The following is a 13,578-nucleotide window of genomic DNA, read 5'->3' as shown; positions in this document are numbered from 1 at the left end:
AATGTAACCTTGCCTTTCTGACATGCCTTCTCTATTTCCCGGGACATGTTGCGTCCCTGGTCCTGACCACTGTTAGGAGGTCTATACACAACTCCAATTATGTTTTTTTTGCCTTTATGGTTCCTCAATTCCACCCACACAGACTCCACATCATCCGACGCTATGTCATTCAATACCATAGATTTAATTTTGTTCTTAACTAACAAGGCAACCCCACCCCCTCTGCCCACCTCTCTGTCTTTTCGATAAGTTGAAAAACCATGGAGGTTTAACTGCCAGTCCTGACCCCCCTGTAACCAAGTCTCTGTGATGCCTACTACATCATAATCATTCACTATTATCTGTGCCATTAGTTCATCGGCTTTGTTATGAATGCTACGAGCATTCAGGTAAAGTGCCTTAATGCTAACTTCCTTATCATTAGAGATATTGGAAGTCATATGTCCTAAGTTATCCTTGCTTTTTACTGCATTCTCAGTCTGCCTCAATTTTAAATCCGCCTGGAAACATGCTATCCTGCTGCTTATCTTGCCATTTACCTCCATACTCCCTGTCGCTTTCACTTTCCCTTCCCCCCAACTCAGAAGTTTAAAGTCCTACTGACCACCCTATTTATCCTCTTCGCTAGAACATTGGTACCTGATCGGTTCAGGTGGAGACCGTCCCAACGGTACAGATCCCCCCTGTTCCAAAACTGTGTGCGCTTGGCCAATATCCCTCCAAATATTTCTTACTCAAGTACTTATCTAAATGTTTTTTAAACATTGACCAACCAAGTGTCAATTTTTGGCCCAGGCTATTTTACACAGTTCTGTTTTAATCTGTTTCTCACTTGTACGTTTGCTTTGCAGCTTGACATGATGTAAGCTGAACCTTCCCGAATGGAGGAATAGACGGTGATTGTGGGAAGAAGATGGACAAGTCATCGGTTTGTGCTTTGTCGATAGTCTGCTAAAATATCCAGGAAGGTCTTTTGTATGATGATTTTATTAGATTAACATTGTTCTTACACTCATTCCACCACTGTCTGCAAGTGCTCAGATGGCTCTTTACTCATCAATCTGAAATGACAAATAAAAGCTAGCTTTGAATGATTACCATGATTACAGACTGATGTTATGCAATGATTTACTGTACCATAAATGCATACAGCTCATAGTCGAATGAGGAAAGAAGTAAACTGACATGATGAAATGCGAGTAATGTACATTTTACATACTCTCAATTATTAACAAACAGCCATATGGCCTTAGTGAGTTTGGAGAAGATTTGTAGCTCAGGTTGAGGTTCTGGATGTAGGTTTGCTTGCTGAGCTGGAAGGTTTGTTTTCAGACATTTGGTCACCTTGCTATGTAACATCATCAGTGACCCTCTGGTGAAGCGCTGGTGTTATGTTCCGCTTTCTGTTTATGTGTTTAGGTTTCCTTGGATTGGTGATGTCATTTCCTGTGGTGATGATATTTTCTGTTCTTTTTATTAGAGGGTGGTAAATGGGGTCCAGTTCAATATGTTTATTGATAGAGTTCTGATTGGAATGCCATCCTTCTAGGAATCCTCATGTGTGCCTCTGTTTTACTTAGAGTCATAGAGAGTCACAGAGATGTACAGCATGGAAACAGATCCTTCGGTCCAACCAGTCCATGCTGACCAGATATCCTAACCCAATCTAGTCCCACCTGCCAGCACCCGGCCCATATCCCTCCAAACCCTTCCTATTCATATACCAATCCAAATACCTCTTAAATGTTTCAATTGTACCAGCCTCCACCACATCCTCTGGCTCATTCCATACATGTACCACCCTCTGCGTGAAATAGTTGCCCCTTAGGTTTCTTTTATATCTTTCCCCTCTCACCCTAAACCTATGCCCTCTAGTTCTGGACTCCCCGACCCCAGGGAAAAGACTTTGTCTATTTATCCTATCCATGCCCCTCATAATTTTGTAAACCTCTATAAGGTCACCCCTAAGCCTCCGATGCTCCAGGGAAAACAGCCCCAGCCTGTTCAGCCTCTCCCTGTAGCTCAGATCCTCCAACCCTGGCAACATCCTTGTAAATCTTTTCTGAACCTTTTCAAGTTTCACAACATCTTTCCGATAGGAAGGAGACAAAAATTGCACGTAATATTCCAACAGTGGCCTAACCAACGTTCTGTACAGCCGCAACATGACCTCCCAACTCCTGTACTCAATACTCTGACCAATAAAGGAAAGCATATCAAAAGCCTTCTTCACTATCCTATCTATCTGCAACTCCACTTTCAAGGAGCTATGAACTTGCACTCCAAGGTCTCTTTGTTCAGCAACACTCCCTAGGACCTTACCATTTAGTGTATAAGTCCTGCTAAGATTTTCTTTCCCAAAATGCAGCACCTCGCATTTCATCTGAATTAAACTCCATCTGCCACTTCTCAGCCCATTGGCCTATCTGGTCCAGATCCTGTTGTAATCTGAGGTAACCTCTTCGCTGTCCACTACACCTCCAATTTTGGCGTCATCTGCAAACTTACTAACTGTACCTCTTATGCTCGCATCCAAATCATTTATGTAGATGACAAAAGGTAGAGGGCCCAGCACGATCCTTGTGACACTCCACTGGTCACAGGCCTCCAGTCTGAAAGTCAACCCTCCACCACCACCCTCTGTCTTCTATCTTTGAGCCATTTCTGTATCCAAATGGCTAGTTCTCCCTGTATTCCATGAGGTCTAACCTTGCTAATCAGTCTCCCATGGGGAACCTTTTCGAATGCCTTACTGAAGTCCATATAGATCACATCTACTGCTCTGCCCTCATCAATCTTCTTTGTTACTTCTTCAAAAAACTCAGTTAAGTTTGTGAGACATGAGTTTCCACGCACAAAGCCATGTTGACTATCCCTAATCAGTCCTTGCCTTTCCAAATACATGTACATCCTGTCCCTCAGGATTCCCTCCAACAACTTGCCCACCACCGAGGTCAGGCTCACCAGTCCCTGGCTTGTCTTTACCGCCCTTCTTAAACACGTTTGCCAACCTCCAGTCTTCCGGCACTTCACCTGTAACTATCGATGATACAAATATCTCAGCAAGAGGCCCAGCAATCACTTCCCTAGCTTCCCACAGAGTTCTCGGGTTCACCTGATCAGGTCCTGGGGGTTTATCCACTTTTAACCGTTTCAAGACATCCAGCACTTCCTCCTCTGTAATCTGGACATTTTGCAAGATGTCACCATCTATTTCCCTACAGTCTACATCTTCCATATCCTTTTCCACAGTAAATACTGATGCAAAATATTCATTTAGTATCTCCCCCATTTTCTGTGGCTCCACACAAAGGCCGCCTTGCTGATCTCTGAGGGGCCTATTCCCTCCCTAGTTACCCTTTTGTCCTTAATATATTTGTAAAAACCCTTTGGATTCTCCTTAATTCTGTTTGCCAAAGCTATCTCAAGTCCCCATTTTGCCCTCCTGATTTCCCACTTAAGTATACTCCTACTTTCTTTATACTCTTCTAAGGATTCACTCGATCTATCCTGTTTATACCTGACATATGCTTCCTTCTTTTTCTTAACCTAACTCTCAATTTCTTTAGTCATCCAGCATTCCCTATACCTACTAGCCTTCCCTTTCAGGAGAAAGTGAGGTCTGCAGATGCTGGAGATCAGAGCTGAAAATGTGTTGCTGGAGAAGCGCAGCAGGTCAGGCAGCATCCAGGGAACAGGAGAATCGACGTTTCGGGCATAAGCCTGGAGAAGGGCTTATGCCCGAAACGTCGATTCTCCTATTCCCTGGATGCTGCCTGACCTGCTGCGCTTCTCCAGCAACACATTTTCAGCAGCCTTCCCTTTCACCCTGACAGGAATGTACTTTCTCTGGATTCTTGTTATCTCATTTCTAAAGGCTTCCCATTTTCCAGCCGTCCCTTTACCTGCGAACATCTGCCTCCAATCAGCTCTCGAAAGTTCATGCCTAATACCATCAAAATTGGCCTTTCTCCAATTTAGAACTTCAACTTTTAGATCTGGTCTATCGTTTTCCACCACTGTTTTGAAACAAATAGAATTATGGTCGCTGGCCCCAAAGTGCTCCTCCACTGACACCTCATTCACCTGCCCTACCTTATTTCCCAAGAGTAGGTCAAGCTTTGCACCTTCTCTAGTAGGCACATCCAAATACTGAATCAGAAAATTGTCTTGTACACACTTAAGAAATTCCTCTTCATCTAAACCTTTAACACTATGGCAGTTTGGAGGACGGGAAAAATATCTGGCTGTAAGAGCTGCTCCTTTTTTTGAGGTACTTTAGGTTTTGGAGGTGATTTCCTCGAATTCCAGGAGCAGCAATTACTGTTTTATATGCTGTTGCATTGTTTTGGAACTTTGGAAAAAAAAGTCAAAACAACAGCAGTTTAAAAGGGAGAAGAGCAGACAAAGGAAGCACATAGTGAAGACAGTGCAGGAGAGAGAGAGAGAGAGAGAGAGAGACAGAACCTGCACAGTTACCGCCTTTGCTGTTTGAATTCGTGTATCGCTAGACATCGGAGTGCATCTGGGAAAATTAACAAACAGTGAAATTCACCAACTAATCTTGGAGGAACTGTTGGGCGAGGTTGACAGCACAGAATCAGATAAGTTAATTATTGTTTTAAGTCTGTCCAAGAGAAAGGCTGCAGTAGTGAGTATAGTGGATTCTTTCTTGATTATATGTTTTTGGAGATAAGTTTCTTGTTAAACTTAAAATATAAGCCATAGCTACTAATTTAACCTGGAGCAGTGTTTGTAGAGGAATAAGACGGTGTTATTTTCTGTAGATTGTGAAGGAGCAAAAATGGCCTTTGCAGTGATATGTACTTCTTGTCAGATGTGGGAATTTAAAGAGAGTTTAAGGGTTACTGCGGATTATATCTGCCATAAATGATGTTGGATGCGAATCTTCTCAGATCAAGTGGATCAGTTGGAGAGACAGATAGAAGCGATGAGGAATTTGCAACAGCAACAGTATGTGATGGATGGCAGTTATAGGAAGGGGGGAAAGTCTCCGATACAGTCACATAGATGAGTTAACTCCAGGAAGGGTGAGAGAGGTTGGCACCTAGGGCAGGAGTCCATTGTGGATATACCCATTTCAAACAGGTATGCTGTTTTGGAAAATGTAGGGGGTGATGGATTCTCAGGGGAACGTAGCACGAACAGCCAAGTTTCTGGTATTGAGACTGGTTCTAATGCAACGAGGGGTACGTTGGCTTCCAAGAGATCAATTGTGTTAGAGGATTCTGTAGTCAGAGGTACAGACAGACGTTTCTGTGGCCAGCAGACTAAAAGCAGAATGGTGTGTTGTTTCCCTGGTGCCAGGATCAAGGATGTCTCAGAGAGGGTGCAGAATGTTCTCACGGGGGAGAGGGGCCAGCAGGAGGTCATTATCCACATTGGAGCCAACAACATAGGAAGAGAAAAGGTTGAGACTCTGAAGGGAGATTACAGAGAGTTAGGCAGAAATTTAAAAAGGAGGCCCTCAAGGGTAGTAATATCTGGATTACTCCAAGTGCTACGAGCTACTGAGGGCAGGAATAGGAGGATAGAGCAGATGAATGCATGGCTGAGGAGCTGGTGTATGGGAGAAGGATTCACATTTTTGGATCATTGGAATCTCTTTTGGGGTAGAAATGACCTGTACAAGAAGGATGGATTGCACCTAAATTGGAAGGGGACTAATATACTGGCAGGGAAATTTGCTAAAACTGCTTGGGAGGATTTAAACTAGTAAGGTGGGGGGTGGGACCCAGGGAGATAGTGAGGAAAGAGATCAATCTGAGACGGGTACAGCTGAGAACAGAAGTGAGTCAACCAGTCAGGGCAGGCAGGGACAAGGTAGGACTAATAAATTAAACTGCATTTATTTCAATGCAAGGGGCCTAACAGGGAAGGCAGATGAACTCAGGGCATGGTTATGAACATGGGACTGGGCTATCATAGCAATTACAGAAACATGGCTCAGGGATGGGCTGGACTGGCAGCTTAATGTTCCAAGATACAAATGCTACAGGAAGGTTAGAAAGGGAGGCAAGAGAAGAGGGGGAGTGGCATTTTTGATAAGGGATAGCATTACAGCTGTGCTGAGGGAGGATATTCCTGGAAGTACACCCAGGGAAGTTATTTGGGTGGAACTGAGAAATAAGAAAGGGATGTTAAACTTATTGAGATTGTATTATAGACCCCCCAATAGATTAGATTAGATTAGGTTACTTACAGTGTGGTAACAGGCCCTTTGGCCCAACAAGTCCACAACGACCTGCCGAAGTGCAACCCACCCAGACCCATTCCCCTACGCCTAACACTACAGACAATTTAGCATGGCCAATTCACCTAACCTGCACATGTTTGGATTATGGGAGGAAACCGGAGCACCTGGAGGAAACCCACGCAGACACGGGGAGAATGTGCAAACTCCACACAGCGAGTCTCATGGGGCAGGAATTGAACCCGGGTCTCTGGTGCTGTGAGGCAGCAGTGCTAACCACTGTGCAACCATTCTGCCCATAATAGTCAGAGGGAAATTGAGAAACAAACTTGTAAGGAGTCCTAGGATGGATGTGTTGTCCCAGTCGAAGTGGTGTCCTTCCTCATCTGTATGTAAGGATACTAGTGATAGTGGATCATGTCTTTTTGTGGCTAGTTGATGTTCTGTATCCTGGCGGCTAGTTTTCTGCCTGTTTGTCCAATGCAGTGTTTGCAAGGTATTTTGTAAATGACCTTCGTTTTGCTTGTCTGTATAGGGAATTTCATGTTCATTAGTTGCTGTTTAAGTGTGTTGGTGGGTTTGTGGGCTACTAGTGGGCGGCACGGTGGCACAGTGGTTAGCACTGTTGCCTCACAGCGCCAGAGACCTGGGTTCAATTCCCGCCTCAGGCGACTGACTGTGTGGAGTTTGCACATTCTCCCCGTGTCTGTGTGGGTTTCCTCCGGGTGCTCCTGTTTCCTCCCACAATCCAAAAAATGTGCAGGTTAGGCAAAATTGGCCATGCTAAATTGCCCATAGTGTTAGGTGAAGGGGTAAATGTAGGGGAATGAGTCTGGGTGTGTTACGCTTCGGCGGGTCGGTGTGGACTTGTTGGGCCGAAGGGCCTGTTTCCACACTGTAAGTAATCTAATCTAATGATGCCAAGAGGTCTGAGTAGTCTGGCAGTCATTTCTGAGATGTCTTTGATGTAGGGAAGAGTGGCTAGGAATTTTGGATGTGTTTTGCCTGCTTGTTTGGATTTGTTGCTGAGAAATTGGCAGACTGTTTGCATTGAATACCCATTCTTTTTGAATACGCTGTATAGGTGATTTTCCTCTGCTGTTTGTAGTTCCTCTGTGCTGCAGTGTGTGGTGGCTCGTTGAAGGGTATTATTAGACTTACACCTAGACAGGGTAGTGAAGAAGGCGTTTGGAATGCTTTCCTTTATTGATCAGTGCATTGAGTATAGGAGTTGGGAGGTCATGTTGCGGCTGTACAAGATATTGGTTAGGCCACTTTTGGAATACTGTGTCCAATTCTGGTCTCCTTGCTGTACGAAAGATGTTGCCAAGGTTGGTGCGTTTGAGCTATAGGGAAAGTCTGAATAGGTTAGGGCTATTTTCCCTGAAATGTCAGAGACTGGGAGGTGATCTTTATAGAGGTTTATAAAATCAAGAGGGGCATGGATAGGGTGAATAGTCAAGGAATTTTCTCTAGGGTAGGGGATTCCAAACTAGTTGGCATCAGTATAAAGTGAGAGGGGAAAGATTTAAAAGGGTCCTAATATGCATCTTTTTAATGCAAAGGGTGGTGAATGTATGGAAAAAACTGCCAGATGAAGCGGTAGAAGCTGGTACAATTATAACATTTAAAAGGCATCTGAATGGATCTATGAATACGAAAGGTTTGGAGGGATGTGGGCCAAATGGTGGCAAATGGGACTAGATTAGTTTAAGATATCTGGTTGGCATGGATGAGTTGGACTGAAGTGTCAATTTCCATGCTGTTCATCTCTATGTCTCTATAACATAAACCTCGAAGTCTAGGTGTCATTCTTGTAAACCTACATTGTGCTTCCTCCAATACCATTATGTCCTTCCTAAGGTGTAGTGCTCAGATTTGTTCATAATACATAATCAAGTGGGGTACATGTGGTACACAAAGCAAGGGATATAATCCATAATAGAAATGCAACTTAAGAGTGGCTCAAATTGGCAACCTTATGTCCTCATAAGAACATTTTTAGGGTGAGAGGGAGGGGGAAATGGGCAATATTAGAACAAAAAATTGCCAATATAATATTAGAATATGAAAATATAAGTGAGTTTGAGTTAAAACAAAATCTTATACTTTGGGAATAAAATGGAAAATATGCAAATATCAGTGTGGGTAAGAAGTGATGATCTGTAGAAGTATCAAAGAGTGTTTTTTGACAAGTAATGGGTAGTCAAAAGAAAGGCGGTGCCAAGTAGTTTTAAAAAAAAGCAGATCTTGCGGAGACCACAGACATGCCTAAGGTGCTAAGTTATTAGCATAATAGAACTTCACAGTACAGAAGGAGGCCATTCGATCCAGCATGTCTGTACCTGCTTCCAAAAGAACTACCCAGCTAGTCCCATTCTCCAGAACTATTTCTGTAGCTCTCTAATCACTTTCAAATATATATCCAATTCTTTTGAAACTTCCTAGGAGTCCACCTCCACCAGTCTCCCAGACAACACATTCCAAACCCTCACAACTCTGAGTGAAGAATTTTCTCCTCATCTCATTCCTAGCTCTCTTGCTGACAGTATTGAAATTGCGACTCCTAGTTATTGGTATACCAATAGTGGAAGCAGAATATCCTCTTTATCCTATTAAAATTGTTCACAATTTTGAATGGCTCAATAATCTTATTCTCCATGGAGCAATGAAGATTAAGTCCAATTTTTCTAATCTTTCCTTGGCTCTAATACCCCTCATTTCTGGTATCATTCTAATAAATCTCCTTTGAACTCTCTCCAGGGCTTTAACATTCTTCCTTAAATAAGAATTGAACATATTTTGTGAATGTTTTGATGAAAATTATGATGCAGCTGATGACAATGAACAGGAAGCATACTGACAGGAATGGGCAAATATAGCTTGATTTACAAAAGAAAAATCATGATTGGCCAATTGGCTGGATAAGGAGTTGTTTGTGGATTGGTTTACTTCAACTTTCAAAAGGTTCTTAATAAGATAGCGTATTGAAATGGATAGAGAACTGGTTGAAACAGAAGAATATGAATAAACAAAGAATATGAAGAAATGGATCTTTTTCCAGGTGTCACCAGTGACTAGTGGGATACCGCAGGGATCAGTGCTTGGATCCTGGTTATTCACAGTATATATTAATGATTTACATAAAGGAACTAAACATGATATCTCCAGATTTGCAAATGACACAAAGCTGGGTGGAAGGGTGAACTAGAAGGAGAATGCAGACATGCTTTAGTATGATTTTGACAAGTTGAGTTAGTGTGTAAATGTACGGCAGATGAAATATAGTATGGATAAATGTGAAATCATTCTTTTTGGTAGCAGATTATTATTTGAATGGCAATAGATTAGGAAAGGGCAAGGTGTAATCATGATGTAACGAGACCTGGATGTCCTTGTAATCAGTTACTGAAAGTAGGTTTGTAGGTGCATCAGGCAGTGAAGAAGGCAAATGGTATGTTAAAAATCACACAACACCAGGTTATAGTCCAACAGGTTTAATTAGAAGCACACTAGCTTTCGGAGTGACGCTCCTTCATCAGTTGCATTCTCGGGTTAGCTGTTAACAATGGTGATAGCTAGATAATATGTTGAAGGTGTTAGCCCCCTGTGTTCTCTGTCTATGACGTGATGTTTAGATTGATTCTAATCTAAAAAGTGAGATAACAGAGTTTTACATAAATTCATGCAGTTTTTGAGCTCAGAGTTCTACATGAATGTATGCAGTTTTTGAGCAAAGTGCAATGTAACTCTGCAAGTACAAATCTCCCACACATGCACCCCCTCACAGACTTAAGACACTCTGCACTCACTACACACACACACACACACACTTTCCCACACTCACAACCCCCACCCCAGACAGACACACACACAGACAGACAAAGACCCACATGCACACATATATTTTGTGTGGTGAATTTGTACTTGCAGAGTACTTTGCTCAAAAACTGCATACATTCATGTAGAACTCTGAGCTCAAAAACTGCATGAATTTATGTAAAACTCTGTTATCTCACTTTTTAGATTAGAATCAATCTAAACTTCAGGTCATAGACAGAGAACACAGGGGGCTTACACCTTCATCATATTATCTAGCTATCACCATTGTTAATAGCTAACCCGAGAATGCAACTTTAAAAAAAAGGGTTTTGTGATTTACACATGAAAGAAGTGAAACTATCACTGTATTCTAACAGATGAAAGGCTTAACAGACAATCAATTTTTCAATGTATAATTTCAGTTACATCACACTGCAAAGTTTTGCTATAAATTCTGTGTTACGATCGAGCCCTCCACAATCACCTGATGAAGGAGCGTCACTCCGAAAGCTAGTGTGCTTCCAATTAAACCTGTTGGACTATAACCTGGTGTTGTGTGATTTTTAACTTTGTACACCCCAGTCCAATACCGGCATCTCCAAATGGTATGTTGGCCTTCATAGCAAGAGAATGCAAGTAGAGGAGCAGGAATGTCTTGCTGCAATTTTATAGGAGCACCTGGAATATTTTAACCTCAGGAATTATGGTTAAAGTCAGAAATCACGTGACACCAGGTTGTAATCCAACAGGCTTATTTGCAATCACAAGTTTTTGGAACACTACTCCTTCGTCAGGTGGCTGATCTGATTTTAATCTCGACTCTACATTCCTCTGATTGTTCTAAACTCCAGGGATACAGCCTAGCCTTGTTTAGACTTTCCTCATAAAGTACTCATCCCAGGCGTTAGTTTAGTAAACCTCTGAACTGCTCATAATGCATTAACTTCCTCTGTAGGTATAGTGGTCAATACTGTATAAGTTATTCCCGATGTGGTTTCATCAGTGCCCTGCATAACTGAAGTATAGTATTCCCTACTCTTGCATTCAACATCTCTTGCAATAAAATATAACTGTTCTCGAGAACCATGTTAAGGAACCGGATCTGGATGAACTTCAGATCATTTGGGAGGCAGAGAGGGTTATTGAGAGGAGTTACAGGGAGGTAGTTACTCCACAGCCAGGTGAAGAAGGTACATGCGTTACCGTTAGGAGTAGGAAAGGGAACTGGCAGGCAGTGCAAGGATCTCCTGTGATGGTTCATTCAACAACAAGTATACTGTTTTGGATACTGTTAGGGGAGACAACTTCTGAACTGAAAAATGTGTTGCTGGAAAAGCGCAGCAGGTCAGGCAGCATCCAAGGAGCAGGAGAATCGACGTTTCGGACATAAGCCCTTCTTCATGCCCGAAACGTCGATTCTCCTGCTCCTTGGATGCTGCCTGACCTGCTGCGCTTTTCCAGCAACACATTTTTCAGCTCTGATCTCCAGCATCTGCAGTCCTCACTTTCTCCGGGGAGACAACTTACCAGGAATAAGCAATGGGGCACAGGTCTCTGGCGCAGAGTCTGCCCCTGCTCCTCAGAGGGGAAGGGGGAAGAGGAGCAGAGTTTTAGTCATTGCGGAATCCATATTTAGAGGGACAGATAGGAGGTTTTGTGGGAACGAGCAAGACTCATGATTGGTGTGTTGCCTTCCAGGTGCCAGGGTTTGTGATGTCTCTGATTGTGTTTTCAGGATTCTTGAGGGGGAGGGGAGTGGCATCACCGACATAGGTAGGAAGAAAGATGGGGATCTACGGAATAAATTCAGGAAGCTAGGGTGGAAGCTTAGAGTTGGAACAAACAGAGTTGTTATCTTTGGTTTGTTGCCTGTGCCATGTGCTAGTGAAGCAAGGAACAAGGAGAGCGCGGAGCTAAACACGTGGCTGCATGGATGGTGCAGGAGGGAGGGTTTTGGATTCTTGGATAATTGGAGCTCTTTCTGTGGAAGGTGAGACTTCTACAAACAAGATGGTCTTCACCTGAACCAGAGCAGTACCAATATCCTGGGGGGGAGTTTGCTAATGCTCTTCAGGGGTGGTGGGGTTTGGGGTGGGAGGGGGGGCATTTAAACTAATGCGGCAGGGGGATGGGAACCTGAATTGTAGTTCCAGTGTACAGGAGGTTGAGGGTAGTGAGATCAGAATTAGGTCTATAAGGTCTCAAAAGGACACCAGCAATCAAGATGTTGGTTTGAAATGTGTGTGTTCAATGCCAGGAACATCCGGAATAAGGTGGGTGAATTTGCAGCATGGGTTGGTACATGGCATTTGGATGTTGTGGCTTTTTCAGAGACAGGGCGAGAGGAGGGACAGGAATGGTTGTTGCAGATTCCATGATTTAGATGTTTCAGCAAGAACAGAGATGATGGTAAAGGTGGGTGGGAGGGTTGGCATTATTAATCAAAGGTAATATTACAGCAGGTGAGAGAACATTTGAGGACTCATCCATTGGGGTAGTTTGGACTGAGCTCAGAAACAGGAAAGGAGAGGTCACCCTTTTGGGAGTTTTCTATAGGCCTCCAAATTGTTCCAGGGATGTAGAGGAAAGGATAGCAAAGACGATTCTCAATAGGAGTGAGAGTAACAGGGTAGTTGTTATGGGGGACTTTAACTTCCCCAATATTGACTGCAAATACTATACTTGAAGTAGTTTAGATAGGTCAGTTTTTGTTCAATGTGTGCAGGAGGGATTTCTGACACAATATGTAGACAGGCCAACAAGGGGAGATGCCATATTGGATTTGGTACTGAGGAATGAACCCAGCCAGGTGTTAGATTTGGATGGAGGCTAGCACTTTGGTGATAGTGACCATACTTTGGTCATGCTTACAATAGCAATGGGCAGGGATAGGTATATACTGCAGGGAAAGAGGTACAATGGGTGGAAAGGCAATTATGATGTGATTAGGCTAGATTTAAGATGCATAGGATGGGGAAGGAAACTCCAGGGGGTGGACACACTTGAAATGTGGAGCTCATTCAATGAACAGCTACTGCGGGTCCTTGATAAGTATATACCGTTCAGACAGGGAGGTAATTGTCGCGAGAGGGAGCTATGGTTTACTAAAGAAGTTGAAGCTCTTGTCAAGAGGAAGATGAAGACTAATGTGAGGATGAGTGTGAAGGCACAGTTAGGGAGTTTGAGAGTTATACATTAGCCAGAAAAGATCGAAAGAGAGGGCTAAGAAGAGCCAGGAAGGGACATGAGAAGTTGTTGGCAGATAGGATCAAGGAAGACCCGAAGGCCTTCTATAGGTCTATCAGGAAGACTGTGTCTTCAAAATCCTTAAAGGGGAGGGTGTGCAGCCAGAGTTCGTAGTGCACGTTGGCACCAACGACATAGGTAGGACGAGGGGTGGGGAGGTCATTCAGGAGCTCAGGGAGTTAGGCTGAAAGCTAAAAGCTAGGACGGACAGAGTCATCATCTCTGGGTTGTTGCCGGTGCCACGTGACAGTGAGGCAAGGAATAGGGAGAGAGTGCAGTTGAACACGTGGCTGCAA

At 43.3% G+C, this 13,578-nt stretch overlaps 1 protein-coding gene across 2 annotated transcripts in view; it reads left to right on the top strand.

Moving 5' to 3' along the window:
• Positions 1–1,103, top strand: part of LOC122551960 (X-ray repair complementing 5) — a 366,827-nt gene extending 365,724 nt beyond the window's left edge. For both annotated transcript variants that reach the window (XM_087989448.1, XM_087989447.1), the window contains exon 21: positions 852–1,103. In XM_087989448.1, the coding sequence (XP_087845574.1) occupies positions 852–866 (15 nt within the window). In that variant the 3' untranslated portion in view covers positions 867–1,103. The remainder of the gene's footprint in view (positions 1–851) is intronic.
• The last annotated feature ends 12,475 nt before the right edge of the window (positions 1,104–13,578 follow it).

This window comes from Chiloscyllium plagiosum, unplaced genomic scaffold (assembly GCF_037043375.1).
Source record: "Chiloscyllium plagiosum isolate Xiang-an unplaced genomic scaffold, Cpla_swu_hap1 HiC_scaffold_7, whole genome shotgun sequence".
Classification (NCBI taxonomy): domain Eukaryota; kingdom Metazoa; phylum Chordata; class Chondrichthyes; order Orectolobiformes; family Hemiscylliidae; genus Chiloscyllium; species Chiloscyllium plagiosum.
Note: the sequence above shows the minus strand (reverse complement) of the source record. Positions and strands in the feature narration are given on the sequence as shown.